The 25,882-nt window shown below is 37.5% G+C and overlaps 1 protein-coding gene and 1 non-coding gene across 10 annotated transcripts in view; one reads left to right on the forward strand and one right to left on the reverse strand.

Annotated features, from left to right (window-relative positions):
• The window catches only part of NUP98 (nucleoporin 98 and 96 precursor), a 103,939-nt gene that overhangs the window by 22,224 nt on the left and 55,833 nt on the right, over nucleotides 1-25,882 (forward strand). For 3 of the 9 annotated variants that reach the window (XM_027115592.1, XM_027115595.1, XM_027115598.1), the window contains 6 exons: nucleotides 1,189-1,352; nucleotides 4,261-4,398; nucleotides 6,574-6,712; nucleotides 12,617-12,709; nucleotides 17,294-17,434; nucleotides 23,485-23,618. In XM_027115592.1, coding sequence (XP_026971393.1) covers nucleotides 1,189-1,352; nucleotides 4,261-4,398; nucleotides 6,574-6,712; nucleotides 12,617-12,709; nucleotides 17,294-17,434; nucleotides 23,485-23,618 — 809 coding nt within the window. The remainder of the gene's footprint in view (nucleotides 1-1,188; nucleotides 1,353-4,260; nucleotides 4,399-6,573; nucleotides 6,713-12,616; nucleotides 12,710-17,293; nucleotides 17,435-23,484; nucleotides 23,619-25,882) is intronic. The other 6 variants (XM_027115591.1, XM_027115599.1, XM_027115594.1 and 3 more) reach the window with 5 other exon arrangements.
• Nucleotides 19,316-19,387, reverse strand: TRNAE-CUC (transfer RNA glutamic acid (anticodon CUC)). The gene has a single exon. It is a non-coding gene; the product is annotated as a tRNA-Glu (tRNA).

Consider the following 25,882-nt stretch of genomic DNA (forward strand, 5'->3'; position numbering starts at 1 on the left):
GTGGCCTCTCCCGTTGCGGAGCACAGGCTCTGGACGCGCAGGCTCAGCAGCCACGGCTCACGGGCCCAGCCGCTCCGCAGCATGTGGGATCCTCTCGGACCAGGGCACGAACCCATGTCTCCTGCATCAGCAGGCAGACTCTCAACAACTGCGCCACCAGGGAAGCCCTAGGGGAATATATTTTATAGGCCTTTGTGGGCCAGTGTCAAGATCTGAATTTTTATTTGAGTCAGGAAGCCATTAGAAGGTTTAGATAAGTCGTGTGATTATGAATAAAGGATCATTCTGAAGGCTGCTGTATTAAGAGTAGATTGTATGGGGGCAAGGGTGGAAACAAATCAGTTAGAAAAGCTGTTGCCCTATCCACATGAGAGATGATGTGGCTTGCAGAGAATGGTGCTATGGTATGGTAAAAGTGTCAGATTCTGGAGCCAGTTTGAATGTAGAACCGATGGGATTTATTGATGGATTGATTTATGTGGGATGTGAAAGAGGGGAGTCTAGGATGATTACTAAATTACTTTATAAAAGTGTTACTTTTGCAAAAGTAATATACACATATGATTTAAAGTTCATGATATACAAAAACGTACATATCCAAAGGTCTTTTCTTTTTTTCCCCCTTAGCCACCAGTTTGCTTCTGTAGAAACAAGCAAAAGTTACATTTTTGAGGGTAGCCTTCTATAGAGTTACATACACAAATACACAAATGAATACACGTTTAAATGGCATTTACATTCTTTTCAGTTTTGGTATTCTGTGATTTAGTTTAGCCATTATTAAGTATTGTTATTGTGTCACACCCTATGCTGGATATATTGCTATAAAGAGAAAGCCCCTGTTCTGAAGAAAAACTTAGTCTAACAAGGTTAAAAATACACACATAGACTTTAAGTGTAGTGTGTTACCTTGTAAAATAGACGAAAAGCTGTGGGGTCACAAAGGAAGATTACTTAGCCCAGCCTGGGTTCTTGGGGTCAGAGTATTTTTATAGAAAGTCAAGTCTGAACCAAATCTGGAGTTACGTGAAGAAAGGTGGAAAATGAAGTGGTTATCCAGTTTGAGTAATGAATGAATGTAGGGTAATTTAGATATATAATCAATAACATAGACTATTGAAGTAACTAGATAATGTGAGGTTTGGCATTTCCCCCCACCGTTTATCTTTCCTTTTCTTTTCCTGAAAGGTACGACTGGATTTGGAACAAATCCAGGTGGTCTTTTTGGCCAACAGAATCAGCAGGCTACCAGCCTCTTCAGCAAACCATTTGCCCAGGCCATAACCACCCAGACCACTGGCTTTTCCTTTGGTAATACCAACACACTAGGACAGCCAAGCACCAACACCATGGTAAGGAAACAGGTCTTATTTGTAGAGCTAAGTAATGAGGCTTCTAATCATGTCAAATTAACAAGTTCTATCTCTACTGCAGTTCTTAAGGGTTGACGATACGTATGTGTAGTAAAGGGAAGAGAGCAAAAATCTTTGAATAATTAAGACATAGATTCTAGTCCAGGCTCTACTCCGTATTTAATGAGGGGCTATTGAACAAGTCACTTATCCTTTCTGGGCATATTTTCTCATCACTAATCGCTGCTTAGTGTGCTAGAATTGGCCGTCCTGAAGCTATACCTTAGGACATTGACTCCAGGCATTCTGTAGAGTATAGGAGAAAATATTTATAAACTACTGGCTCTATTTCAGAAGGTTCTTTCAGCTCATTCCCTTAAGTGGAATCAGGCAAAGAAGTTTAGTTCATTAAAATAAATAAGAGAGAACTAAAACTTAGAGCCATGTTGGATAATTGCTACTTCTGTCCAGATAGTAGAAGAGAAAGTCCTTATAGTCATGAGCAGTTTATTTCTAGGGACTCTTTTAGGGAAGTATAAAATTAAAGGTAAATTTGAGGTATGATTTATTGATTAGAATCCTTGGGATATACCTGGTTTTAAAATTAGAGATACTTTGCCTGATTAAAAAATAAAAAGTACAGGTAGACCCAAAAATCTTCAAAATACTGGCAAATTGAATTCAACAACATATAAAAAGGATTATACACTGTGACCAAGTGGGATTTATCCTAGGAAGGTTGGTTCAACATATTTTCATATTAATGTAATAAACCATAAAGTAGAATAAAGTACAAAAGCCATATTGTCACCTCAGTAGGTAGAGAAAAGACATTTGACAACCTTTCATAATAAAAACACTCAAAAAGGAATAGAAGGGAGCTCAGAATAGCCAAAACAGTCTTGAAAGAAAAGAAAGCTGGAGTGATGAAGTGATGAAGACAGTGTAATACTGGCATAAGGCTAGACATATAAAATCAGGGGACTAGAATTGAGAGTCCAGAAACAAGTCCTCATGGTTAATTGATTTTCAACAAGAGTACTAAAACAGTTCACTACGGAGAGAATCTTTCAACAAAGAGTGCTGGGATAATGGTTTTCCACGTGCAAAAGCACGAGGTTGGACCTTTTCTTTATACAATTGTGGTAACTATAAAAGCTTAAAATGGATCAAATGTAAGAGCTAAAACTATAAAACTCATAGAAGAAAAGGAGTTAGGCAATGATCTGTTAGATAGTACACCAAAAGCAAAAGCAGCAAAAGGGAAAAATAGATTGGGCTTCTTCAAAGTTAAAAACTTTGGTGGGTCAAAGGGGATACCATCAAGAAAGCAAAAAGAATACCTGCAAATTGGAGAAAATATTTTCAAGTCATATATCTCACAAAGGACTTGTGTCCAAACAATTAAGAACTCTTATAATTGAATAATAAGACAGACCATTAAAAAATGGGCCGAATACTTGAATAGACATTTTTCCAAAGAAGATAAATGACTAATAAGCACATGAAAAGGTACTCAATGTCAGTAGGCATCAGGGAAACTGCACTTCAAAACCACAGTGAGCTATCACTTCATATCCACACTAGGAAGGCTATAAACAAAAAGAGAGACAATGATAATGAATGTTTTCAAGAATTTGGAGAAATTGGAACCCTCATGCATTGCTGTTTGGAATATAAAATAGTGCAGCCACTTAGGAAAAATTTGGCAATGCCTCAAAATGCTAAATGTAGAGTTAACATATGACCCAGCAGTTGCACACCTTGGTATTTCCCCCAAGAGAAATGAAAACACAAGAACTTGTATACAACTGATCATAATAACTAAAAGGTGGAAACAACCCAAATGTCCATCAGTGATGAAGGGATAAATGAATGCAGTATATCCATACAGTGGACTATTATTCAGCCATTAAAATGGAATGAAGTACTGATACATGCTACAACATGGAGAGACCTTTTAAACATGCTAAGTGAAAGAAGCCATTCACAAAAGACCACGTTTTATATGATTCCACTCATATGAAATGTTCAGAATGGACAAATCTATGGGAACAGAAAGTAGATTAGTGGTTGGTTGCCTAGGAATGGGGAGTGACTGCTAATGGGTCCAGGGTTTCTTTTTAGAGTGATCAAAATTTTCTGAATTTAGAGTGGGGATGGTTGCATAGCACTGAACATAGAAAAAACCCACTGAATAGTCCACTTTAAATAGGTAAACTTTATGGTATGTGAATTATATCTCAATAAAGCTGTTTAAAACACTACGTTGAATTCTCAATTCAGCTATAGCCCACTAATTAAATATTTTTCTTTTGTTGACTAATGCATAAAAAAATCTTTAAACATTGGATGATACAAACTTTGCTTATTTGAAATTGTGTAGTTTATCATAACAAATGAAGACAACATTACACTACTGCCTTTGTTCAGATTAATTTTATTATTTTCAGCTGATTATTTTCAGTTATTTGATTCAAAGTCCATTCCCCAGCTCAGTATTAATACGTTCTTTTGGCATAACTCTGAAAATGAAGCACCCTGTCATGGCATTTTGTTTTCAGTGTGGCAACCCTGTTATCTCTTAGAGCACAAGAGTTAGTATAAAGTTTTTATAGCTGTCCAGGACTGTGTTGCTCATCAGGCTTAGATACAGATACGAATTTCTGGTCCTTCCACTTAGGGGCTGTGACATCTTGGGCAAGTTTTTAACTGCTCTGAGCCTTATTTTCTTTCGGAAAACGGCCCTGCATTTCAGGGTTGTTGTGAAGAAAAGAAATGTTCTATGTATTTAGCATAATGTCTGTCACATAAACTTAAAAAAATGGCAACTATTATTAATAATCTAAGACTTTTAAAGACAACTGACTATTGTAGGTTTTCTTGTAATCTAGACTACCTTTTACAGGGTTTATTTGGAGTAACCCAAGCCTCACAGCCGGGAGGTCTTTTTGGGACAGCTACAAACACCAGCACTGGGACAGCATTTGGAACGGGAACAGGTCTCTTTGGGCAGACCAGTACTGGATTTGGTGCTGTTGGTTCGGTAGGTTTTTGCAGTTGACTGTAACTTGAAGATGTGTATAAATCTGTTAAAGGAATTTCTAAGAAAAATCTGTCTTTTGGGAATTCCCTGGTGGTCCAGTGGTTAATACTCAGTGCTTTCACTGCCATGGGCCTGGGTTCAAGCCCTGATCAAGGAACTAAGATCCTACAAGCCACGCAACACAGCCAAAAAAATAAATAAATAAATTTTAAAAAAAGAAAAATAGGGATTCCCTGGTGGCGCAGTGGTTGAGAGTCCGCCTGCAGATGCAGGGGACGCGGGTTCGTGCCCCAGTCCGGGAGGATCCCACATGCTGCGGAGCGGCTGGCCCCGTGAGCCATGGCCGCTGAGCCTGCGCGTCCGGAGCCTGTGCTCCGCAACGGGAGAGGCCACAACAGTGAGAGGCCCGCATACTGCAAAAAAAAAAAAAAAACAGAATAAGAAAAAAGAATGCTGAATTTAAAAAAGAAGAAAGAAAAGTCTGTCTTCAAGTATTCTTTTGGGTTATAGTGTATGATTTGATACTGATAGTAACTGAAAGCTATTCGGTAACTTAAAAATAGGCAACTTATAATAGGTTTATTTTCAAAAAGTAAGTTCTTTTTAAAACTTGTTTGTTTCAATACTTATGTGGAGTTTACTTCTTTTAGTAAAATTTCACTCCCGTTGGTTAAATTGTTGAGTTTAAGTTGAGGTGCTTTTGCTCTTAAAATCAGGGGTTTTTTTCTTTTTTAAATAAATAAATAAATATTTATTTATTTATTTTATTTATGGCTGTGTTGGGCTTTCGCCGCTGCACGCGGGCTTTCTCTATTTGCGAGGAGAGGGGGCTACTCTTCGTTGTGGTGCACAGGCTTCTCATTGTGGTGGCTTCTCGTTGCGGAGCACGGGCTCTAGGCATGCGGGCGACAGTAGTTGTGGCACGCAGACTTCAGTAGTTGTGGCTCGTGGGCTCTAGAGCGCAGGCTCAGTAGTTGTGGCGCACGGGCTTCGTTGCTTCGCAGCATGTAGGATCTTCCTGACCCAGGGCTCAAACCCAGGTTCCCTGCACTGGCAGTCAGATTCTTAACCACTGTGCCACCAGGGAAGCCCCAAATCAGGTAATTTTAAATTCCTATTTCTAACTTCTATTTTGGGTGATAAGTTAGTATCGTATTTGTTAATTAAGTATTTTTGGTGGTGATCAAGTTGTTAAAATTGTTGGTATTCTGAAGGTCTTCATGCCACTGGAGGCTTAACTAAATTTTTTTCCTTGTTAAGTCATTTAAGTAAAAAATTACTATATAGGAATACACTTGACCTAAAAAACAATAGTAAATACCACTTAGAGAAACTATATGTCTGTATTATGTACGCATTATAACAAGCTTTGAACTTCAGTTTAAAAAAAAAAAGGAAAAGTTCCCAAATCATGTGGTTGTTTTCATGGAGATTGAAATCTATTATTTCTTATTTGAGGTGAGAAATTGAGAAAATTATCTAATGCTTCAGAAAGTTATTTTTTAACAACTTTATTGGGAGATAATCCATTTGCCATGCAATTCATCCTTTTAAAGTTTAAAATTCAGCTGTTTTTAGCATATTCACAGATTGTGCAGCTATCACCATAGTCAATTTTAGAACATATTTGTCACCCTAAAAAGAAACGTCATCCCCATTAATAGTCACTTCTCATTTCCCCCAAGTCACTTCAGGCCTGTCTATGGATTTACCTATTCTGGACATTTCATATAAATGGAGTCACATCTTTTGTGACTTGTTTTACTTAGCATAATGTTTTGAAGTTTCATCCATGTTGTAGCATGTTTAAACTTTTTACTGTAACTCTTTCTACTGGCACGTTAAATACATGATAACGTTTCTGTTACCAGGTAAAAAATATTTGATTGACTTGTTGTTGTTGTTGTTGTTTTCTTTGTCTCACTGAAATATTATGTTTGATGAAGTGTTACCATTAACTTCTCAAGCCAGGAGCATTCTGTCTTGTTAATCTTGCTCAGATTAGTATGTTTTTCTGATAGTTATTCATCCTTCTTTATACCTTTTTAATAAAAATTATGATATCTTCTCTCCCTTACCACACACCCAATACAGTGTACCTAAGGTAACCTCTGCTTCCTGTTTGGAGTGTATCTTTATACTACTTAATATTTTCCTGTGTTGTGTTCTTTTTAGACCCTGTTTGGCAATAACAAGCTTACTACATTTGGAACCAGCACAACCAGTGCTCCTTCGTTTGGTACAACCAGTGGCGGGCTCTTTGGTAACAAACCAACCCTGACTTTAGGAACCAATACAAACACTTCCAATTTTGGTACATATAAAAAGCAGGTTTGACTCTCTTAAAGTTATACTGACTATACCACACATTCTCCTGATTCATATTATTGGGAATATTTTAAAATTCTCAGGTAAGCTGTGGCTTGATATGAGGTTCCAGAGGGAAAGGTTTAAAATCAAGGACTTGGGTTGAGATGCCTGGAAGAGATGTATGTAAATTGCCTTAACTAATTTATATTCTCTTGACTCCCTGCTTTGGATAAAATGGGGCATTCAGCACATGCAGTAGCAGTACTGTGCAGAATGTTGGTTCTCTAATGGAGGTAGATTTTTTTCAAAATAAGGAATCATTTTCTTTGGATTACCTCACCAATAATTGAGAAACAATAAGTGAAACACATTTGCTTGAGATAACACATTCTGTTAGGCCAGGTTTCAAGCAGGGAAGTAGTAAACAGATGAGATTAGATGATTCTTTTAACTTTCTGTTGTTGTTTTGTGTTTTGTTGTTTTTTTGAGATTTAATGATTCTCATTGGAAGTTGAAGCCTCTCTGATTTGGGGGACTGTTCATTAGTTTTCCTATAGCTGTGTGTATTTTTGAATACATGTTCATTGGAAGAAATTTGGAAAATATATGTAAGATTGAATAACAGAAAAACAAACCTTATACTACTTTCCAGAGATATGCTGGAAAATTTTAAATTCGTTTAATAGAAACATTATTTCTATTATTTTAACTGTCTTTTATAACTACCTAATTAAGTTTTCAAACAAATTCAATGTATTTTGAGATAAATCATATATGAAAAGTTCATTTCATTACCAAGGGGAATAGTGGTTGAAATATTTGTTTTAAGGATTTCATGTGCCAGATGCAACATTAGGTTCTGGATATCTAGTGGGTGATGAGTACAAACATATGGCCATTTGCCGTAAGTCAGCAGTTACAGTTTTTCAGTGAGTTTTTTTTTTTTAATAAATTTATTTAATTAATTTTTGGCTGAGTTGGGTCTTTGTTGCTGCGCACGGGCTTTCTCTAGTTGTGGAAGCGGGGGCTACTCTTCCTTGCGGTGCGTGGGCCTCTCGTTGTGGTGGCTTCTCATGTTGTGGAGCGTGGTCTCTAGGCGTGCGGGCTTCAGTAGTTGAGGCTCACGGGCTCTAGAGCACAGGCTCAGTAGTTGTGGCGCACGGGCTTAGTTGCTCCGTGGCATGTGGGATCTTCCTGGACCAGGGCTCGAACCCGTGTCCCCTGCATTGGCAGGCGGATTCTTAACTGCTGTGCCACCAGTGAAGCCCTTCAGTGAGTTTTTTTAATGATCGTGTACTGGAGAAAGAGGCTACATTAAGCATCCATTGGAAAGTTATATGTGTTCATGGAAATATGAACTATGTGAAGGAGATAGATAGGTCCTTGTCAGGTGCCAATTCCTAAATTAATGTTTTGATTTGAGTTTTATAACCCCTTTTGTTGGGTTCATTCATTCCTAGTAATGATTATCATTCTACCTGTAATTCTTTTTGGCTGTGCTCGATGAAAGAATGGTTTTGAGGCAGTAGACTTGGTTAGCATGGATATCAAATTTTGTGTATTTGTTTCTTATCTATGAAGTAAGATGGGAAAGATACTTAAGGGTTAAATCAGTGTTTTTCAGCCTTTTTTTTTTTTTTTTTTTAAATCACTGTCACTCCCTCTTCCCCAGAGAGACTTTGTAGACCTTTTTCCTCTTAAAAATTATCTTCTGGGCTTCCCTGGTGGCACAGTGGTTGAGAGCCGCCTGCCGATGCAGGGGACACGGGTTTGTGCCCCGGTCCAGGAAGATCCCACATGCCGCGGAGCGGCTGGGCCCGTGAGCCGTGGCCGCTGAGCCTGTGCATCCAGAGCCTGTGCTCCACGATGGGAGGGGCCACAACAGTGGGAGGCCTGCATACCGCAAAAAAAAAAAAAAAAAGGAAAAAAAAAGAAAATGCATGTTTTTTGATAGCATACTTCACGTTCAGAATTAAATATATTTTCTATCTGACAAGGTGCTTATGTAGGCTATTGATTTGAAAATGAAAACTCTCATCTTTATTTGATATGCCTCACTACTTATGTGCTGAATTTGAATTGTCCTTTTTTTTTTTAAATCCTTAATGTTGACCTAGTACCTGGCATAGACTAGGTGCTCACTAAAAGTTTATTAATGAATAAGTGGGGCCCTGAGAGGAAAGATTCCCTATACAAGTAGGGGTTGCAGGGTGGCAAGTTTTGTTTTACTCTTGGGTGAACTTGTCATTCCATTACCACCCCAGAGGGATCCATATCTAACTAAGACTTTCTTTGATGTTCCTGTTGTCTTGGGAAGCTATCAACTTTGGTGTTGTGGGCAGAGATGATCTTCTGATTTGGTAATAAGTCATATAACAAATCTGGAAATGGAATAAGGTTACACAAAGATTTGTAGTATCATATCATTGTTGGTTGCACGTTACCCAGTATGGGATTGTGTTTCATTATGATGGTGATTAATCCACAGAGTGAAAAGGTTCATCTACAATTGATGTTGCCACATCCTTAAGTCATTCTTTAGAGTCATCAGTTCATTTTCTTAGTAATTAACCTAACAGGGACTAGTTTAAGGTTAAGTGAATGAATAGAATTGTTTCAGGAGAGAAATTACAAGCAGGATGTCAGCACTTGTGAGCAACAGTTTAAAGAGGTTGAAGATCTTTTGGGTATTGATAAGATGGTACTTGGTAATAAATTATTGGTTCCTCATGCTACATGGTTAAGGGGACAGTTTAGCTCTTTGTGTACATAGACATCTGATATTTTAAGCGTTTTTTTTTAATTGAGATATAATTGACATGTAACATTATATTTCAGATGTATTGGGTGGGCCAAAAAGTTCGTTTTTCGTAAGATGGCTCTAACAGCACTTAGTTGTCTAACTTCATTTGAAACAATTTTGTTAGATTGTATGTGACAGCATGCATTTGAAAAAAGACTTATCAAAATTGGTGAATTTTTGTGTAGCCATTTTAATATTGAAGATGGAAGAGAACAACATTTTCAGCATATTATGCTTTATTATTTCAAGAAAGGTAAAAACGCAACTGAAACGCACAAAAAGATTTGTGCAGCATATGGAGAAGGTGCTGTGACTGAAAAATGTGTCAAAAGTGGTTCGCAAAGTTTCATGCTGGAGATTTCTCACTGGACAATGCTCCACGGTTGGGTAGACCAGTTGAAGTTGATAGCAATCAAATTGGAACAATAATTGAGAACAATAAACGTTAAACCACGCGGGAGACAGCCGACATACTCAAAATACCAAAATCGAGCTTTGAAAATCACTTGCACCAGCTTGGTTATGTTCATTGCTTTGATGTGTGAGTTCCACATAAGTTAAACGAAAGAAACCTTCTTGACCGTATTTCCACATGCGATTCTCTACTGAAACGTAATGAAAACATTGCGTTTTTAAAACAAATTGTGATGGGCGATGAAAAGTGGATACTGTACAACAATGTGGAACGGAAGAGATCGTGGGGCAAGCGAAATGAACCACCACCAACCACACCAAAGGCCAGTCTTCATCCAGAGAAGGTGATGTTGTATATATGGTGGGATTGGAAGGGAATCCTCTATTATGAGCTCCTTCCGGAAAACCAAACAATTAATTCCAATAAGCACTGCTCCCAGTTAGACCAACTGAAAGCGGCACTTGATGAAAAGCGTCCAGAATTAGTCTACAGAAAATGCATCATCTTCCATCAGGATAACGCAAGACCACGTGTTTCTTTGATGACCAAGCAAAAACTGTTAAAGCTTGGCTGGGAAGTTCTGATTCATCCGCCATATTCACCAGACATTGTACCTTCAGATTTCCATTTATTTCGGTCTTTACAAAATTCTATTAATGGAAAAAAATTTCAATTCCCTGGAAGACTGTAAAAGGCACCTGGAACAGTTATTTGCTCAAAAAGATAAAAAGTTTTGGGAAGATAGAATTATGAAGTGGGCTGAAAAATGTCAGAAGGTAGTGGAACAAAAGGGTGAATATGTTGTTCAGTAAAGTTCTTGGTGAAAATGAAAAATGTATCTTTTATTTTTACTTTAAAAACTGAAGGCACTTTTTGGCCCACCCAATACAATGTAATGGTCCAATATTTGTATAATTGTGAGATGATTACCACAATAAGTCTAAGTAACGTCTGTCATCATATATAGATAGAAAGTTTTTTTTCTTGCTTACCCCTATGTTTCCTTCTAGGAGTTTTATGATTTTAGATCTTATATTCAAGTCTGTAATCCATTTTGTTTATGTTGTACGATAATGGTCCAGTTTTATTCTTTTACATGTGGTTGTCCAGTTTTCCCAACACCATTTATTGAAGACTGTCCTTTCTCCATTGTATATTCTTGGCTCCTTTGTCATAAATTATTGACTGTTAATTAATTAATTGTTCTTAATTTTACTTTAAAGTTGTTTTGAAATAACAGAGTTGATAAACTTTTGTCAGTAAGAATCTGTGGAAATGTGTGGTATAAACAGTGTAAGTTGGGACTTACTTCCCTCCTGTGGGTTTGAGGTAGTTCACTAGTATCTTGTTTTCTGCTGTTTATGGGGTTGGAAGATCCTTTTTGGTTAAATTTTAACTCAGAAAGACAACATCTCCAAGTACATTTTCTGGGTTTTTTGTTTTTTTTTCTTTAAAGAAAATTGATTGTGCTTGAGTGGGCAGTACTCCATTTTTGTGGCCATAGCTGTTAGAAAAATTGAAGAAAAGACTTAATGCATGAATTAAATGTATTGAAAGTAAGTCAGGTTACTTGCTTAGATTTTTAAATGACATTAGAAATATGTTTTCAAACTGTATAATTCTTTAACTTTTGTTCTTTACATTTTTCATTCATATATAAATTCAAATATTGGCCTGACAAAGTATAATCTTAGTTGGTGACACTGACATATATTCCAAGACACTTTCTTTATTCTGTTATGTTGAACTTGTTCACCTCCATGATACCTTTTTAAAAGACTTCAGGTGTACTACAAACAGGATTTGCTGGCCAGTGATTGGGGTTTTTTTCCTCTTATCAAAAGAGATTAATGATATGTTCATTATCATTTGTTGATATTTACCTCCAAAAGGAGTACAGAAACTGTGCACACATCTGAACAAAAGAGAAATAATAGCAGTAATGTAATGTGTAGGTGTCTTTGTGGGGAGACTTGTGGATTTTAGAGGGGAATCAGGATTTTCTCTAAATGTTGGGTCATAGTGAAAGAGGATGGTTTGTTCAACTCTCCATCATCTCCGATAATGAAACAATTCAATTCAAGAAAGGTTATTCATAGATTATCTTCTCTTTTTAATGTCAGCTAGCTGAGTCCTCGAATGCTCCTATGAGCTGTTTGAGTCTGACTCCATTAACGCTCCTCATGTGTGATCAGCCACACATTACTATTCATACAAGGTCCATCTGTTCAAAACAAAAGCTGTTGTAGAGATTTTTATAGGTAATCTTCTCTTAGCAAGAACCTTTAGGTTCAGTGAAGTGTCTTTGTTGACTGTCTTATTTTTTAGTGAAAGTTTGGGGGGATTAATTTTTTTCTACTAATTAAACATGAAACATAGAATGGAGGCTTTGAGTATTACGAAGGGAATGTTCCCCAAGCTCAAGCACAATCACTTTGCTTTAATATTGGGTATTATCCTATATTGAATTGATATTTCAAGTCTAAAATATAATTAAGTAAGAAGACTGTGGGATCTGTTTATACTTACTTAAACTTAAACATTAAATTAGCCTACCATTTAGGATTTCTAAATATCAAAAAATGAAGGGATGCAAAACTTAGGGTCAGACTGCTTTGTTTGAAATTCCCTTGTAGAGGACATTGAGAGTTGTGTTAATGTACAGTCCACTCATTCTTTTGTCCTTCTAGGGTTTGGCACAAATACCAGTGGGAATAGTATTTTTGGAAGTAAACCAGGACCTGGAACTCTGGGAGCCGGGCTTGGTGCAGGATTTGGAACAGGTAAGGAACTGTACCATAAGATTTAGGAAGTGATACAACTAAATCTAATGCTGCAACTTAAGACCTTTGTTTGATCATATACATGGAAATAAGAGGCCTAGATTTTCATTTTCACAAATGGATTTAGAAAACATTCCCATATGCTTTACCAGATTTTAAAATGCTGGCACATTTATCTTAGAGGCTGTCTGTTCCTTTTGTACAAAATGTTTGTCCTCTGATAGTCCTGGTGTGCCTGGGATTTTCAGTACTTAATGTGTTATGTCAGAAGATACACATATTTTGAATTTTGGTCAGTCTTGCCAATTTTTAATTTGCCTTCCAAAAAGAATGCCAGTTTGCATTTTTGCTCATATTTTATAAAAGTGCCCATTTTTTCATACCCTTTCCATATTGTTGGGCTTCTTCATCTTTGTGTGCCTGATAGTGGAAGTTGGTATGTTCTGATTTACACTTCACTGATTACCGGTGAAGGATACCCTTGTGTATGTTTACTGGACATTTGAATCTTTCAGTTCTCTATTCATAATCATTGTTGATCATTGTTTCTTTATTTTTGAGAACGTTTTATATATTGTGGATATTAACTCTTTTGGGTCGTATGGTAAACTTCTTGAGCCTTTGAGCTTACTCAAATTCTACTACGTATATTTTGCAAGAAATAAAAACTAAAAAGCTGTAGTTTTTTGTACAATGTGATCCTTAAACTTAAGCAGAATATAACATCTGACATCATGTTCTCTTCTAATCCCAGAAGGAAAATTAACTTTGGTGTGGTCTTTTTCAAGGTAGTTTGATGCTAGACAGCTTATGAACCATAAACCTAAGCTGGGACAAGATGCTGCTCTAATGTCTGTTACCAGATATTTCCACTCAGTCTTTGTTTATCATTTAATTTTGTTTGTGATATCTTAATGTACAAGTTTTATTTTTATGTGGTCAAAGTTGTCATTCTCTCCTCTTTGGCTTCTGGGTCTTGCAGATTATGATTAGCAGTGCTTTATTTCTGTAGTCTAAGATTATAAAGTCGCCTATAACTTTTTTCCTGATGCTGTTGTCTTCTGTTCTACAATAATGTAATACCTCAACCTCTTTATTTATTTGAATATATTCGGTTTTCCTTGAACAGTTGTACCTCACAGACAATGAATCTCATTTTCACTGCTGTTATATAATCCTAATTCATGCTTTGCCCATATAAACTAAAAGCCAACTAAAATTAATAAAGAATTTTACACCCCCACCTTAGCAGCAATAGATCATGTAGGGAAACGAGAATTGTGAATCACTGAGTACACACTATTGAAATTCTTTGGTGGTCACGTCTGCTAAAGCAGACTTTTGGCTCTGAGAGGAATGTGTCTGGAGACTATCAGATATAAATACCCACATTAATGAATTCTGCATTTCATGGTATCACAATTAGGATAACATTGTAGCTTTGGACTGTGTTTTAGGGGGTCATTAGCTAAGTGGGTATTCCTATGTAGATAGCTTCTTGTTTTGAATGATAAGAGATTCAAACTCATACCTCAACAGAAGTACATTTTCATGTAACATAGGCCTTTGGGTACTTCATGAGTAGTTGACTGTAGAAACCTTAAGTGTACAAATACATAAATTTTTTGTACACCTAGATTTAAGTGACCAATCTTAGTGTAAAATGTTTTATATTATCCTTTGGTGTATGATTAAATCATGGGTGCATCAGTTTCTTGTTTCACACAGGTATTAACTGTCATTAGCACTATCAATAGTATGCCATTTTCTTGGTAGTTACTTAGTAACAATACTGAGAAGTTTTAGTTCTTAAAATTTTCTATGAAGCCATAAGTTTAAGGGTACATCTAGTAAAGTTTGTTACACTAAGATATACACAGAAAAATCTACCCAAAGCTAATAGGTACCATAGATAAAATTAAATTCTAACATTTATTAGAAAATCTCAATAAAGTATAACCATTTTTATTTATTCTTTGAGCATCCTTAGAGTTTTTAGGACCACTGTTACCATGGTGCCACCAGTATATCTTCCTTATGACTCCTACAACTACCTGTAAATATAACACAATTCATAAATTGACATTATTATACATCAGAATGTCCCTCAACTTGTGTAAGTCCTTTCACTAAGTATAAAAAGCCATTTGTACATAATATAAGACTGATCTGGATAAAATACAGGTTTTTATTATTTTGTAGGTTATTGAAATATAGTGATTTTTAGACTGTTTCATGATTCTTCCTTCAGGGCTAATGCAAATACACACCCATCCAGAACAGAAATTTTTACCCATTTTATATATTCAGGTTTCATCTAAGCCTTTTGTTTAGGAGTGGTAAGGAGGTTTTGTTCTCTGGGAGAAAAAAGAAGAATCCTGAAATTTTTACTGTAAACCATGTTCTTTAAGGGAGTAATATAGGGACTTCCCTGGGGGTGCAGTGCTTAAGAATCCGCCTGCCAACGCAGGGGACATGGGTTCGAGCCCTGGTCTGGGAAGATCCCACATGCCGCGGAGCAGCTAAGCCTGTGCGCCACAACTATGGAGCCTGCGCTATAGAGCCCACGTGCCACAACTACTGAAGCCCGCGTGCCTAGAGCCTGTGCTCCACGACAAGAGGAGCCACTGTAATGAGAAGCCCGCGCACCGCAACGAAGAGTAGCCCCCACTTGCCACAACTAGAGAAAGCCCACGCGCAGCAATGAAGACCCATGCAGCCAAAAATAAATAAATTTTTTCAAAAAGGAAGTAATATGGGCTTCCCTGGTGGCGCAGTGGTTGAGAGTCCGCCTGCCGATGCAGGGGACGCGGGTTCGTGCCCCGGTCCGGGAGGATCCCCCATGCCGCGGAGCGGCTGGGCCCATGAGCCATGGCCACTGAGCCTGTGCGTCCGGAGCCTGTGCTCCGCAACATGAGAGGCCACAACAGTGAGAGGCCCACGTACCGCAAAAAAAAAAAAAAAAAAGGGAGTAATATAATTTTAGTTTTTCTTGGAATTTTCACCAGTTTCTAATGGGTTGGAACTTTAAAAGAAGTCTTATTCCCTGTTTCAAAGCTGGGTTTTTTAAGGTGAAATAATCCCATTGCTATATTGTTATCTTATTATTATTAGAGTTGGACAGTTAAGGAATGCTTTGTTCATTTAGGAGTCATCCTCATTAATTTATATTGTAATGCATTCTCTGAGTGTAAACTTCCTATCCTTTTTTTGGGGTTGCAATCTCAAGACAGTTTCCATTTGATATTTTTGACCTCCAAGTATTATATTATATGTTTGAAGTGATTTTCCTGGTAAACCATATCTCTGTCAAGAAACATTTGTATGTTAAAAAGAACTTCAGGGCTTCCCTGGTGGTGCAGTGGTTGAGAGTCTGCCTGCCGATGCAAGGGACACACGGGTTCGTGCCCCGGTCCGGGAAGATCCCACATGCCACGGAGCGGCTGGGTCTGTGAGCCATGGCCGCTGAGCCTGCACATCCGGAGCCTGTGCTCCGCAACGGGAGAGGCCACAGCAGTGAGAGGCCCGCATACCACAAAAAAAAAAAAAAAAAGAACTTCAGATCTTCCAAATTGCTATTAACTTTTTCTTTGGGGTGGGGGAGGGATGGAAAAATGTTTTTAATTTATGCCAATAACTTATCCTAAAAAAACTAAATTCTTCCCACTTTACACTTTAAAATCATTGCCAACAGCACGGTCCATAAGCAAGATTCATTAAGCTTTAAAACATTACAGGTTTCTGCAGCGGCCTTCTCCCTGGTGAAGATAAGTTCTTATTTCATCCACAGATTTAGGCTGAAACTTGAATCTGTTTAGTAACCTCATCACAAGGCATTCAGCTTTTTATAAAACAAAAAAAAAATTGTCGGAAATAGTTTTCATGAGACGGTATACTTGAAAGTGTTACTTTTTGCTCTTCAAAGAAGATATATTGGATTTGGTTTTCTATAACCTGCATGTTAGTCAAAAAGGTGACGTTTTAATTGGTTCAGTTGAGTATTTGATTTGCAGATACTGAAATTTAAGGAGAATTGACAATTTTGAAATTCTTTAGAAATCTGTTTTACTATAGAGTAGCAATTAAGAGCCCTGGTTGTATTGTCAGATGCATCGAGGTGTGAACTCTGGTTTCACCACTTACTACGTTTGTGACATTGAGCTAATTATTAAAGCCTCCATTTTCTCTTCTGTAAAATAGGGACAATAGTTCCTGCTTCAGGCTTGTGAAGGTTAAATGAGATGATAGTAGTTAATATCTAATGAATGTTAGTATCTACCAGACCTCTACAATGCTTAATATGTGTTTATTTTAATCGTAGGATAAATATCTAAGCTATGTATTATTATCTCATGTTACAGTTGAGGAAACTGAAGCACAAAGAGGTTAAGTATTTTGCCTATGATACATACGATGTACTCAACAGTTCTTGGCATGTAGTTAGCATTTACTGTATTAGATTTTTTTTTGAAATGAGTGGTTATTATGAAGTTTCCAAATGTATTACATTTTTAAGTAACTGACCTCTGGCGTAACATTCAAAGGATCTTCTGTGGCGCTTTTTCTTTCCTCTTGTCTCCATAGCTCTTGGTGCTGGACAAGCATCTTTATTTGGGAACAACCAACCTAAGATCGGAGGGCCTCTTGGTACAGGAGCCTTTGGGGCCCCTGGATTTAATACTACGACAGCCACTTTGGGCTTTGGAGCCCCCCAGGCCCCAGTAGGTAAGTGTCAGTCACTTTAGAAGCCTTTACTCAGTTTATTTCTTGCTAATACTTAACTTGCTGACTTGATTTTCCGCCCCACCCTATCCCGTCCCTACCAAAGCGGTATATTACACATAGGTCATTAAACAATCATGTAGTGCAGAAGCACTTATAATAGGTCCTGACCTTCCCCACTTCCCCACTCCTAGGTTTACTCCCCCAAAGAAACCACTTTTGTTACAGCTTTTAATTCATCTGGCATGTAAGTAAGTTTATATCTCTGAATGATGTGCTTATATTGCTGTGTTTTGCTTAAGTCTACATATATCAATATTTAACTTGTTAATGGTAGATGAGAATTTAGCTCAGTTATCAGCTCTGTTTTTTATTCACTTCTCCCAATATATCTGTTTACTAAATTCCCTAAGGTTAGGGGGTTTTTTTTGTTGTTGTTGTAGCTGAATTTGAGACATTTTTTAAATATTACTTATTTGGTTGTGCCAGGTCTTAGTTGCGTCTCATGGGCTCCTTAATTGCGGCTTGCTGACTCCTTAGTTGTGGCATGCAAACTCTTAGTTGCAGCATGCATGTGAGATCTAGTTCCCTGACCAGGGATCGAACCCAGGCCCCCTGCATTGGGAGCGCAGAGTCTTATCCACTGTGCCACCAGGGAAGTCCCCCACAAGTTTAGTTTTATCTATTAAAGTGTTTTTCATACTTCATTTGTTTGAATACCCCTTCCTAGTTTTTGCTATATCTGCCTGCCACCTTTGTTATTATTTCTTATTTAAAATTAACTTACTTTGTAACTTAAATATCTTTTTTTAAAGAAAATTATGTTTTACCAAAAATAAAAAACTGATGTCACCTGGCAGATATAGAGTAACTGAGATGGATGGATGGATGGATGGATGGAAGGAAGGAGAGAAGGAAGGAGTGAGTCTCTGTACCATTAAATTCATCTCCTGTATTATCATGATCCATGTTTCACATTTTGAGAAGCCATGCAAATTTCCATGTCCTTACATACTTTGCAAATTTAAGCCATGTCTGTCAACTAGGAGATAGTATTTCTTGAGTCCCCTTGGTCAAGTAAGGCTAATAGTGCTCTTCCTTACCCTTCTTTTTCTGTCATTTCTTTGCCCTTTTTATATTTTTGTATTGATAAAGTTGATAAAGTACTCTCTCCTAATAATTACTGTCTTTTTTTCTTTGGGGAAAGAATAAAAGTTTCAAATGAGCATAGCATTTTATTATAACTGTGAAAATATTGCTACTTAACCAAGTAATCTTTTCTCATACAGCTTTTTCTTTGTCCTGGAACTTCTAATTTTTTTCCCTTGCATTACATTACCTGCCCTTATCACCTTCTTAACACTAGTCCAAATTCTTAAGGGTAGTATTAGAATTCTTTTACCCTGGATACCTCATTTTTTGATCTCTCTGTCCTCCTGTAGCAGTATGAACTCTGATTACTCCCTAGGCCTTCAGCATTGCTCTAGTATATTCCCTTCAAGTCTACTCAGTGGGGACTGCTATGTCCTGGATATAGGGTTTTCCTCTATTTCCTAAATTTTCTGGAATGTGTCTTCAAGTAACATGGATATGAAAGGTAAACTTTGACTACTTACAGTTCTGAAAACATCTTCATTTGTTCCACACACTTTAATGTTATGGAATTCTGGTGTAAAAATAATTCACCCTCAGAACTTTGACGATACTTCTTGGATTAACCATCTCTGATAAGAAGTCTAATGCCTTTCTGATTCTTGAGACTTGTTACCCCCAGGCTCACAACCATTTAGGATTGTCCCTTTGTTCTGAAATTTCAGTGATTTGCTTAGACCTTTTCTGTCTTTTTTCTTTTTTGGCCACGCCATGAGGCATGCAGCATCTTAGTTCCCTGACCAGGGATTGAACCTGGGCCCCAGCAGTGAGAGCGCCGAGTCCTAACCTCTGGACCACCAGGGAATTCCTAGAGCTTTTCTGTCTTAACATTTGATTTTTTTCACCCATGTTTCTACTTTCTAGAAGTTTTTTTTTAATTGTCTTCTGAATCATCCTTTTGGATTTTTTTTTACTGTCTTTCTCATTCTCTGGAAGTTCCTTTTTTTAAGCATCCAGTTCTTAGATGCAGTTTTTTTCTTGAAACTCTGAATTTAATTGGCATTAAAATTTTTTTAGAATTCTTCTGTTCCTTAAATTTTCAGGATTATTTTTGTGGTTTTTTTGTTTGTTTTATTTTTGTTTTGATCCTATTCTTTAATACTCAGTGATGCTTTCCAGTCATATTTAAGAATAAAATAATAAAAATCTCACTGGCAACTTGTGTACCTGGGTAGAGCATTTTCATCAGTAGATTTCATTTGATAAGTAGCCCAGGGACCAGCTATTAGCCAAGGGTCCTCTAAATGTTAGAATATCACATTCTTAGCTCTGGGATGATGCAGGTCCCCTTGTTGCCCTTGTTAACTTGATTTCATCAGAGGAACTCTCTCTGATATTTTGACTTATCTGTTGAGCATCAGGGATTAGGAGGATGACAGGGTATAGTAGTTGTTGTGTATATATGCTTTGCATTGGTTCTTCTCTCCTTCCACAGTCTCAGTTCATCAAATTTAGTCTTCTTGAATCTCTCAGCTTTCTGTGCTTCAGGCAGATAGTCCCTCCTTTTGGCTGTAATCCCCTTTGAGTGTACTCCAAGGTATGGTTTACTCTCTCCTGCTTGTCCACTTCTTTCTTCTAGGCATTTGTTATATTTTCTCATCTGTTCATTTACTACCTTCCTATTCTTTGTCATTGTGGGCTGTGTAGATATTTTAATTTGTTTTATCCATAGCTTTAAATTAGGTCTTTGGAGCTAGCAGAGGTGAATTAGAACTCTAATTTCTCTGTGAAAATTAGAATCAGTTTTATCATAAAATTATATTCAAATTTTATTTGTTTTCCTTAGTTTTGATTTTAGTAGGAGGTAGCATAAATACCATAACCTGCTATTTACATAGATAGCTTTTGAATGGTTTTTAATAATCCATCTTTTCCCAAAGCCAATAAAAAGTTCCTGACATGAATTTGATATTACAGTTATATACAGTAGTGTTTCTGCTCATTTAAATGTAGTTGTATTGATTTAGAATGTACATCTTTGCATCACAGGATCTTAGTTATAAGGTGCTTTAGAGCTTGTGGGAGTCCGTTACTTAAAAGCCTTGGCTATGGTGGCTTTCTTACAGGTTAGTCCAGTCCATTGTTTTGTTCAGGTTGATTAGAAACCAAAACCTGCCTTTATAGAATTTCCACCCGGTGGTTCTACTTCTATCTCCTAAAGCCAAGCAAAATCAGTCTCCTACAATTTCTTTGTGGTAACCTATTGCCTTTCTTTCAGATAAAGTATCAGTTTCGTCTGGTCTCAGAAGACTTGATTTTTATACCTTTTTTCTATCTCTTTAATCATTTGGTTATGATATGGTTTTTCAGTATGTTTTCAAATTATTATGACCAGAACTGAATATAACACCAGTAAATGATAGTTTAACTAGCGCTTATGCTTGCTTATTCTCTTATTTTTGCTAACTTATCAGCTCTCTTTTCTGTATTTTATTTGAAATAATTCAGTTAACAGAGAAAATTTCATATTTAAACATACAGAAATAAAGACATCCTCACACACTTTCCTAATTACGTATGTTTGAATTTGTTGAGGAAGTTTTTATTTGAGCATACCCAGGAGGGGTGACCTATACTTGTTATATGGTGGGATCAGCTAGTGCTGGTCAGTGTTTTTCTTTTAATTAATTAATTTATTTGGCTGTGTTGGGTCTTAGTTGCGGCTCACGGGATCTTTCGTTGCTGCGCAGGGGCTTCTCTCTAGTTGTGGCGTGCGGGTTTTTCTCTCTCTAGTTGTGGTGTGTGGGCTCCAGGGCGCGTGGGCTCAGTGGTTTGCGGCACGCAGGCTCTCTGGTTGAGGCACGCGAGCTCAGTAGTTGTGGCGCGCAGGCTTAGTTGCCCTGTGGCATGTGGGATCTTGGTTCCCCGCCCAGGGAGCGAACCTGCATCCCCTGCATTAGAAGGCAGATTCTTTACCACTGGACCACCAGGGAAGTCCCTGATCAGTGTTTTTTTAATGTGTAATTGGCTGTCAGGTAACAAACTGACTAGTGAATATCAGAGTTCATTAAAAATATCCAGGGTTTTTTTAATCTTATTGAATAGTCCACAGAACAACATTATGTTATTGGGTGGCTACTTTTCTGTATTTTTTTCTCACCAGTAGTCTTAAATTGGATTTAGGAGCTTTCTGAATACAGATGCTTTACTATATGATCATTAAATTGACATCTCCTCTGGGTTTCACAATCCTGAGCAAATTTGTACCCTCTCCTAAAATATCAACATACAGTGTTTTAGTATTTAGTGAATACATCCAGTTTTAAGAATGCTTAATTTGACTACAGTGGATCTACCCCTTTTCATTAATTTTATTTTAACTGTTTTGAGTTTGTTGTTGATGCTGCTATTGTCTCTCCACTCCCCCACCCCCCACTCTGCTCCATTTTATTAAATTTTTCAAAATTTTTTGTTTGTGGCACTTCTTTTCTGTGGATTATCCCAGCCGCTCTGCAGCATGCGGGATCTTCCCGGACCGGGGCATGAACCCATGTCCCTGCATCGGCAGGCGAACTCTCAACCACTGTGCCACCAGGGAAGCCCTGATTTGATTTTTTTACCAGTATTTTTTTTTGAAATATTTATCTTGTGAAGAGGTTTCTTCATCAATCAGGGTACAGTGCAGATTTTTTTGTTGCTGTTTTCTTTTTACCGTGTACAATTGTAGATCATTGTTCCTGTCTGATGACGTTTCTTGTTACACTTTTTTTTTTCTCTATTTCTTTATTTTATTTCTTTCTTTATTTTTTTGGCTGTGTTGGGTCTTCGTTGCTGTGCACAGTCTTTCTCTGGTTGCAGCGAGCGGGGGCTACTCTTCTTTGCTGTGCACGGGTTCTCATTGTGGTGGCTTCTCTTGTTGCAGAGCATGGGCTCTAGGCACGCAGGCTTCAGTAGTCACAGCACACAGACTCAGTAGTTGTGGCTTGCGGGCTCTAGAGCGCAGGCTCAGTAGTTGTGGCTCATGGGCTTAGTTGCTCCGTGGCATGTGGGATCTTCCTGGACCAGGGCTCAAACCCGTGTCCCTTGCATTGGCAGGCGGATTCTTAACCACTACGCCACCAGGGAAGCCCTGTTCTTACACTTTGAAAGAAAATGGGGTGATCTTTTTTTCCTTTCAATTTTTACTTAAATGGAATATGAATATCAAATGCAAATAGTAAATATAAGGATGCCTTAACAGCCATTTTCATTTGCTACCCTCTTCCTCTATATTCTCAGTATACTTAATATTTTTTATTCTGGAATTTTTTACTTATTAAATCAAAGATACTTTATTTCCACATTGTCATTTTTAACAACTACTTAATCCACCATGTTGATGAATCATGATTTTTACAACTGTTAATGTTGGACGTAGGTTGTTTCCAAGTCTTGACCATTACAGATAACGTTCAGTGAACACTTACAAATATGTCTTTATTTTCCTTCTAGTTTGATTAAGTCCTTGGGTTAGATTTTTATGATTAAAATTATTAGGTTAAAAAATATAAAAACGTTACTTGCTCTGTGTACTGTCATATTGTTTCTTTTAGACATTAAACCAATTTGCAGTGTTTCTGGAAGTCAGACTGATCCCTTTTTATATAGCTATGCCATTGATAGATAATGAGGTAGATATAAAATTTCTTCACCATTGTTTAGGTTTACATTTCTTTGATTGTTGGCAATAATGAACACCTAAGTAAAATTTTATGTGTGTTGTCTCTTATGAAGTGCTCCACATATCTTTGACCTTTTAGATTATTTGATTGTTGATTTTCTTCACAGTTTGCTCCTTTGCTCTCAACCAGTAATGCCACTGAGTGAGTCTGAACATTTTGAAGAGAATCTCAAGTTCTCTTGATTTAAGGCACTGGATCCTTGGACTGACATCTTGCTTTTTCTTTTCTTTTTTTAAAAAGCTTTGACAGATCCAAATGCTTCTGCTGCCCAGCAGGCTGTTCTCCAACAGCACATCAATAGTCTGACATACTCACCTTTTGGAGACTCTCCTCTCTTCCGGAATCCCATGTCAGACCCTAAGAAGAAAGAAGAGGTAAGTTTAAGGATGTTTCTATAAAATCTGTTCTCAGAGTAGGAGAAACTTAGGTGTAATTAAGCTTTTAAGACGCATTATTTATGCTTTTCACTAGGCCAGGGGGTAAATTATTTTTGTATCTGGAAGGCAGCATGACAGTGAAATAAGTGTTGAACTGGAAGTGAAGGCTGAGACTTTTCAACAGCCCTGATATGAGGCAGATATTATACTCATTTTATAGTTGAGCAAACTAAGGCTCACAGAGGCTGATTTCTCTAACATCATAATGTCTTAAGCGGCAAATCAAAATTCTTTTCTCCTGATTTCTGCATAGCTTTGTCTTAATCTCTTAGGCTCTAGAAATGATCTTGTGCTCACTGTGTTGTGGCATTGAAAGTAGTCTTTGGTCGGTTTAATCCTTTTTTACCACTTACAGTCTGTGAGATATTGGGCATCTCCTTTTGCCTCTCTGAAATGTGTTTCATCTGTAGAATGGGAATAGCAATTCTGTTCAGTGTTGAGAATTAGAGTAAGTTGCTCAGTATACAGAAATTATTATTTAGCCATTTATGTCTCACTAGTTACTGTGTTCAGCACTGAGGATACCTAATAAAAGTAAACAAGAATTTATTCTCTAAGAGCTTGCTATCTAGTGAGGAAGATCAGACCTGTACATGCTTAAATTTACTCAGCTTTAGTATAGTATATGCAATAATAGATGAGCCCATCAACTGATGAATGGATAAACACAATGTTGTATGTCTATATAATGGAATATCATTCAGCCATAAAAAGGAATGAAGTGATGATCCATGCTACAACATGGATGAATCTTGAAAACATGCTAAGTCAAAGAAGCCAAACGCAAAGGCCACATGATTCTATTTATATAAAATGTGTAGAATAGGCAAATCCATAGAGACAGAAAGTACATGCTTGCCAAGAGACAGAGGGGACTTCCCTGGTGGTCCAGTGGCTAAGACTCCACACTCCCAGTGCTGGGGGCTCGGGTTTGATCCCTAGTCAGGGAACTAGATCCCACATGCTGCAACTAAAGATTCCACATGCTGTAACTAAAAGGTCCCACATGCCACAACTAGGATCTGACACAGCCAAATAAATAATAAAATAAATGAATGTTAAAAAAAAAAGAGATAAAGAGAGGAATTGGGAGGCATGGGATTTCTTTTTGGAATGAGGGAAATGTTCTGGAATTTAGTGGTTGGTGGTTGTACAGCCTCGTAAATATACTAAAACTCAACTGAATTAAATGCATTAAAATGGTGAATTTTATGTTAGTGAATTTCATGTTAATAAATATTTTAAAATATCACAGAGGGAAGAGCATAGATTCTTGGGTAAGTTTGATAAAGGTTTTCAGAAGAGGTAAGGTTTAATTTTTTTTGAGAACATATGTAGAAGTTGGTAGATCTAGGTCAAGACATTCCAAGCAAAGGCACAGAATTGTGAAAGATCTCAAAAGAGATTTGGGAAGGTTTGTTGTTACTGAAGTGTAAACAGTCTGCATTGTGAAGAGAAGAATAAACTGTGACAGTTTTTATATTTTAGATATTGTTGTTTCAAGTGTTATATAATCCCATGTATACTGTTTAGAAAAACAAATGTATAACATCCTAAAGATACTATGGAGACATAGTAAAGGTGCCATCAAAACCAACCTGAAGGGCTTCCCTGGTGGCACAGTGGTTGAGAGTCCGCCTGCCGATGCAGGGGACACGGGTTCGTGCCCCGGTCCGGGAAGATCCCACATGCCGTGGAGCAGCTGGGTCCGTGAGCCATGGCTGCTGGGCCTGCACGTCCGGAGCCTGTTGCTCCGCAACGGGAGAGGCCACAACAGTGAGAGAGGCCCGCGTACCACACACACAAAAAAAGCTAACCTGAAGACTAATTAATTTAGTTGTATGTCTCCTCCACTAACTTTTAATACCCTCAAAAATCAGGGAGAGTATTTGTATTATTTTAAATTTCTTTTTCTTTTCTTTCTTTATTTTTCTTTTCTTTCTTTCTTTTCTTTCCTTCCTTTCTTTTCCTTCCTTCGTTCCTTCCTTCCTTCGTTCCTTCCTTCCTTCCTTTCCTTCCTTCCTTCCTTCCTTTCCTTCCTTCCTTCCTTCCTTTCCTTCCTTTCTTTCCTTTCTTTCTTCGTTGCTGCACACCGGCTTTCTCTAGTTGCAGTGAGTGGGGGCTGCTCTTCGTTGTGGTGCGCAGTCTTCTCATTGCAGTGGCTTCTCTTGTTGCAGAGCATGGTCTCTAGGCACATGGGC

Source organism: Aethalodelphis obliquidens, unplaced genomic scaffold (genome assembly GCF_003676395.1).
Source record: "Aethalodelphis obliquidens isolate GAN/ISIS:26980383/991018 unplaced genomic scaffold, ASM367639v1 scaffold14, whole genome shotgun sequence".
NCBI classification, from domain to species: domain Eukaryota; kingdom Metazoa; phylum Chordata; class Mammalia; order Artiodactyla; family Delphinidae; genus Aethalodelphis; species Aethalodelphis obliquidens.